The 6,710-nt window shown below is 41.8% G+C and overlaps 1 protein-coding gene across 1 annotated transcript in view; it reads right to left on the bottom strand.

Annotated features, from left to right (window-relative positions):
• Nucleotides 1-3,573: 3,573 nt before the first annotated feature.
• The window catches only part of grin3ba (glutamate receptor, ionotropic, N-methyl-D-aspartate 3Ba), an 83,078-nt gene continuing 79,941 nt past the window's right edge, over nucleotides 3,574-6,710 (bottom strand). Inside the window, exon 12 of the mRNA XM_006798767.2 lies at nucleotides 3,574-6,595. Within this exon, the coding sequence (XP_006798830.2) occupies nucleotides 5,641-6,595 (955 nt within the window). The 3' untranslated portion in view covers nucleotides 3,574-5,640. The remainder of the gene's footprint in view (nucleotides 6,596-6,710) is intronic.

The raw sequence follows: 6,710 nt of genomic DNA, 5'->3' as shown, positions 1-6,710 counted from the left end.
AGACAAAGGGGTAGATTTTGGTATGTGTACGTGTGCAGTGTGTGAGAGGAGCACACGAAACTTGCGCATGTGTGCGTAAAAGTGAGGGGGCGGTTTGGGAGATAACCTCTAATCTATTAGAACGAGAACGTTTCACAAACAAATACGATTAAGGCTCAGCATCAGCTACGCCCCGTGCTTCTGTAAATACCATCAGAGTCATTTGTTGGCCCTGAGATTTTTCGGTCATCGCCCAAGGATCGTGGCTCAGTTGTGTCCGCCTTTGTTTACTCTAAAGGGTGTGGCAGGCGGATGACCACCGTGGTGCATTTAAATTCCCGTGAAGGAACCGGTGCGGTGAGGACCATGAACACGCGCTCACGCACCTTGTGATAGCTCTACCGACACCTCTGGTTTACTGACTCATCATGAATGACATTGCGGCAATTAACATCAAAGACTCGGCTGTGCGTACACACGTGCGTGCATGTGTTGTGTCGGTGGCACACGTGCTTGCAAAAGATGCGCTCTAAGAGATCTGTAGTCTTCTGCTCATCAGCTCTCCGTGGAAGTGAAAACTGAACTTAACCATCCACACCCACAGCACCCACACACCTTCCCTAATTTAAAGGGAAAAAAAAATTCCACGTCTGGCAGGTCAATAATTAAGTGTGATACATTCAGGGACACTGGCATCCCATATGTTAATATCGTGGCAGACTAATTTGAGTAGGTGCAGCTCAGGAAGTCTCCTGCTGACCAGCCTCCAGTGGTTTTACACTCATTCAGATATTTGCACCCCCTCCACTCACCCCTTCTCTCTCAATCTCTGTCATTTGGCTGTGTGACACTGCTTGGTGCTAGATGAATGGGGGCGCCCCATTTAGTGTTTATCCTGTCTCCAGTTGCCAGGGAGTTTCTCTGGTTCTCATGGGGTACTCCCCCGTCTCCGCCTCCATCCCCTGCGCCCCTCCTGTTCCCCCCTGCCCTGCCTGAAGCCCCCACCTAAACAGCATCGCACACAAACCATGCAACCAACCCACCAATAATACCCAAGGGCTGGTCACAGCTGGCAGGAGCTAATAAACTCATCACTCACACTCTGTGGCTCCTATTTACCCACTACACAAAGCACTAAAAGGAGGGGGGTGGAGGTGCTTGAACGCTCTTTTCTGCTTCCCACAGACACTTACACTTTTCTCAAGTTGATGAATTTTGATAATTATGAACACAGTTATAGAACTTGTGAAAGCCAAACATCACCACAATTGCATTTTCTCTAGTGGAGTTAGTGCGCTATCAGCACTCTTTACCATTTACCCCAGTTGGATGGTAATTGATTGCTGGAGGGGCTGTACAATGGGGATTCTTAAGTTTGATTAAAATTTTCCTCGACTGGTGTTCACACATGTGACCCAATTATTTGTCTGAGCGAAAGGGCAACCATCTCTGTTCAGATACAAACATGCACGTGCACATTCAGACCCAGACTTGCAGCACATGTTTACATGGCTAATGCATGCACAGAGCTTCTTGCAGTGCGCACATAGCATACACATGTTAATACAGTAAATGCAGACTTTCATGTCGATCAAGTGCACATGAAAGATATTAATTCTATCATTGCATGCCAGCACATTTACCCATCCATCCATGCAAACCCCAACTTTACAACTCGATTCTGATTGATTTTTTTAAACAACCTATTCAGCTTACCCTGCGTGCTTTGAAGACACCTGACACAGAGGCCATGCTTATTTTATTATAAGGGAGAATCCAGCCGTGTGAGTGCAGAAAATGAAAGATTGATCTTCACTTTATCCAGCGTGGTCGACGTAGTGGAACTAAATCAGCACCTGCCCCCATCCATCTATCTATCATCTCCTTCAACCAACACACAAGTTGTTATTGCTCTTCTGTGTTACACAGTTGTGGTATCAATATCAGCTTTGGCTTCACTAAGTGTCAGGTTTCATATAAGCACTCAATTTTCAGTCTCAAATAGCAAACGGGATTTTAAAAGAATATTAATATAGCTCTGATTGTGTTCCCTTGTAATTTGAAAGACAATCAATAGAGAAATCTGAAACAGTGATTTGTTTTGGCATGTTATGTAGGCCAGCGCTTCATGGGGTGGTTGATGTTTGCTGACTAGCAAATGAACATGGGGATGCAGAGATAATCACATAATATAGGATGCACTCTCACTGAAGGTGGCTTTTCTTTTCCCAAAAGTAAATAAGTGCATGTCTCTGTCACACTGTCAACATAATGTCCTCAGTGGTAAGTCATTCTGTGCAGGTAATGCCACTCCACAGTCTATGCTCTTGTGCTTAGAGACAGCTTCAAGTGCCACTGTGTGGCTAAGAGCTGTCATTACATGACAAGTTAAACAAAGCCATTATACCCTGAGGTGAAGTAGTGCTTAAACCTTTACTTGAGTAGCCTCAGGAACACTGGCATTTGTTTGACAAGTCTATTAGGTTGTGATACCATTGATTCTGTGCTCTTTTTGTGTTTCCAGACTGCACTTTACTTTGATAGGGCTCGTGGCAGATAAGAGGAGGATTTCACTGTGTTATTGGCTCCAGCATGTTAAAATGTGATAAGGATATTGATTGAGGGCTTACAAAGTGTTCAAATGTTATCAACATTTCGACAAGCCAAAAATCATAATCACCCACAATTCTCACACAAATCAAATGCTTAAGTGCTCCATGGTAATAATTTGCTATAGCAGAGGCACAGTGGTTAGGATTTTTTCAGTTAGTTTGATAGAACAGATATATTCTGCAGCTTGACTTTGACTCTGCAGTTCTATGCTGTCAGTGTTCGTTCTTCTTAATGCATTTGTTGTTGTGACTAAAATGGCCTTCTGCTACTAACATTTTAACAGTTCTGTCAAGAGACCAGATACACCTCAAAACGTCATTGTTTAATGGAGGACTGGGAACACTGTGGCACATTAAAAGGAAAGAGTGCAGGTTTACTGCTTTGTTTACCACAGTGGCAGACAGCCCAGACTATCAGTACAGAAAGAAAGATGAATCTCCTGACCATTAAACTAAAGGGTATAAAAAGTCCTCTGAGATAAAAAATTTTGGTCAGTAAAAACTGTCCAAAAAGTAACAATATATATAGGATTCTACTTATTTTTTTGTCCATAAATGATGCCAAACAGACCAACAATCCTTTAAGAACCTGCTAATCATTTACTGGGTCATGCTTACTCACACCGGATAGTTGTTCTAAAATAAAACTAATTGGTAGAAAACACATGTTGAGTCTGATGTGCTGCTAAGCTCTTACACCTTTAGAGAAAATGCTGTTTCCTGATTACAAAGTTTTTTTTTATTAACATTTTTGGTTCTGAACTTTTTAATCACTTTGACACTTGCGACAGGACGAAGCAGCTTTATCTGTAAAAAGCATTAAATAATAAAAACAATTAAATACGGTTGACTAAGTTCAAATCCATTAAAGTAACTTGCTTACAGTGTTTACTGCTGTTTCCTGTCCTTAAATAATAAGAAAAGCTCGACATTTTTTGCTATCCTTTGTTTCCATTCAAAGTATGAAATAATGCCAGAAAAATAAGTATATAAATGTTTATTTCAAAACATGAGAATGACCATTTATGGTAAAATTCAATAATATGCCCTATATAATTTTTATGACGGGTAACTTTAAAAGTATTTCTTTAAATATCCAGTACAACAAGCTCTTTCTCAATAAAGATTTAAAATGTTTTTTTTTTCCTCATAGACACCATGGGATGTGAACACAACCACTTCACACCACACCAGATTTTGAAAAATTTAAATGTACATCAGTACCATCATCAGCCATGTTAACTTTCACTGCTATCAATTTTTTCTTAAACTTGCTGTCAAATCTCCAGTGCTTGCTTAAAGAACTGAGAGACACACAAGACTGACTATCCCAATACAGTTAGGTGTCGTTACATTGTATAGTGCTGGAGCGAGTTCGTAAAACCTTATTTCCCAGATCCTCTGCTCTCCATGAGAACTGCATGGCAATATTCAGTTTCTGTCTGTCATTGTTTCTTCAGAAGTTGATTGCTTAAATTCATCTGTTTGTCATTTTGCTGGAATAAAACCTGAATCCACACACTCGCCAGTGTCCATAGCCGCAGGAAGCAGGGATTCAGTGCCATCCAGTGGTGGACTGAGTAACTGAAAGCGAGTCCCACATGCAGCCAGTTTCTGAAGAACCTCAGATCTTCGTAGCTCCCAATGGCTGATTTAAAGCATGGAACTTAATTCACGTTATAGAAAAAAAGTGGAGAAGAAAATGTGTAAAAGCATACATCTATTTCAAAGATATGTTAAAAAGATGAAATCTCACCTATCAGATCTGAAGGTACTGAGTAAATTGCAATCCACACTCAGTATTTTTTACATGATTGTTTTAGTAATGAAAAATAGTGGATATATTTATTTCAAACCCATACCCCAGACACACGATTCAGAAAATTAAAGGGGTTTTTGATTTAGTATTGCACTTTTATAAAGGTGGTGTAGTCACGTGAGGCAGCTTATAAAAAAAGATGCTAAAAACTCAGCAGAGGCTGAGATGAACAGCTCTAGCATTGGCCAAACTAGAAAAACACAACACTAGAACCTGCATTGTCCTGACTGCATCTTTTTAATAGATCTTCCGTGGCCTTAAGAGCTAATATTTGTGGTACAAGCTTTGCTGAAGCTGAAATCCCTTATGTCTTTTAATCACTGGGTCAGGGGAAAGTCACCTTTTTTAACTAAACTTTTCAGGATATTTGGGTTTAATGGCTTTAAACTATTTCACTCTGCAGACTTTCAAATTATTGCAAATTGAAAAACAGTTTGTCTTTTTAAAGTTACTAGCAGAGGAGAATTACCATCTCACAAAGTGACGTATTGTAACAGGAGAGAAGCATATAAAAATATCCAAAAAAAGTATTTGACTCGTTGGGTATATCTACTGCAGAACAACATAAACAAAGATGCAAAGCGTCAATGCACGTAAGGCTTGCTTCAGTTTCATGGGATCTGGATTGTTGCCCCACTTTTATTTTTATCATTCATAATTTTAGGAAATTATTATATTGGTTAATTGAAATATGCTATTTTGTTTCTTTTTCTTATCCTATGTATTGGATGGATTCAATTTCGTTAAAGTTAATTGTGATTTTTCTGTGCTTTTGCAATTATCCATATGTGCTTGTAGGCCTTTTCAGCCAGCACAACACACCACATTTTTGATTTATTATATTTCCTACAGCGATTCGTCATGTGACCTACTGTTTTCCACAGTAAGCACCGTGATTTCTGGATTCCCATTTCAGTTTGTCGGTTATGTATTAATGGGGTTATGTTCTGCTTTTTATTTAAATATTACATTGCTTAATTAATATTTCATGGATGACATCAGCTCTTCACTTGCAGAAAAATATTTTTAGTTGCATTTTTAAGTAAGTGTGGAAATAATTCTCAGCATGAAAATTATTAGGTTGCAGTAAGTAACATTGTGAGTAAACACGTACTGTTATAGTTCAGCAAACGCCACATAAATGTAACCCATACCAATAAAGCCATCTTCCCGCGGCTATGCAAGCAATACCTCACTAACCCTGTTGCAGTCCTACAGGTCAGGAGTTAATCAAGTCTCGCTGCTTACAGTCGACTGGTTAGCATTTGTCCTCTCCAAAGTGTTCAGTGCACGTGATAGGTTAGCCTTCTGTCTGTCCAGGCTAGAAGTATTCCGTGTTTGGATAGTTGTATTTCCAGCACCTTGTTGGTTGGCTCGACTTCGCTCCAAACTAGTGGAAGTGCGCGACTGGACAGTCCTTTCTCCTGTCAAAGTATTAACAGGGCGCACTTGGTTGGCTCTGCCTCTGTCCAAACTGTTAACTGTGTTTAACTGGCTGCTTCTCCCATGCTCCACAGTCCCAGGCCCACCTGACTGGTTAGCCCGCCCAGTCTGCTGATTATTCAGGGTTTGCAGCTGGCTGGTCCTGTCTCTCTCAGGGAGCCTGGGCTGAGTGGAGCTACTTCTGTCTGTATTAATAGTTTGTATCCTCTGTCTGTCCCTGTCCCTATCAAGACTAGTATCCCTGCGTACCAGTCCACTCCTCTCTCTCTCCAGACTGCTCTGGATCTCAGCTCTCCTAGCCAGAGCCTCTCTCAGCTGGGTGCGGAATATCTCGATCTTTGCCTGCAACTCCTGGAGCTCCCCTTCCCATAAGCTGGTCTGAGCACCTCTGGTTCCCATGGGAGACAGCACCAAACCTGTGGAAGCCAGAGTCGAGACAGGGCCCCCGTTGACGTGGAGGCTAATCTGTGGAGGAGAAGCAAAACTCCCCAGGTTGCCAAGCCCCAACCCTCCGAGGCCAAGTCCAGGACGGCCAACCATCCCAGGCCTGCCGCGCACTGAGGCGGTGTGTGTGCGCAGGCGGTAGCTGTGAAGCGTTTCCAGGTCAAAGTGCACGCGTTTCTCCTTGGGTTCATTGGATGGTGAGGAGTTGCCCGTGTCCCCAGCTGACGTGGGAGGGGATGGTGGAGGAGGCTGATGCTGTTTCCTGTGTAGGGTGCAGTTCTCCGAGATACAAGAGGGGCTGGTGAAAGAGAGAAAGATCACAGCAAAGGGAATACACAGAATGAGATATGCTGTACTGCAATGCAAGGACTTTTATATATAATGTAGGATAATTATACCCAGTAAACCAAATG

Source organism: Neolamprologus brichardi, chromosome 19, assembly GCF_056152115.1.
Source record: "Neolamprologus brichardi isolate AB-2024 chromosome 19, ASM5615211v1, whole genome shotgun sequence".
Classification (NCBI taxonomy): Eukaryota; Metazoa; Chordata; class Actinopteri; order Cichliformes; family Cichlidae; genus Neolamprologus; species Neolamprologus brichardi.
Note: the sequence above shows the minus strand (reverse complement) of the source record. Positions and strands in the feature narration are given on the sequence as shown.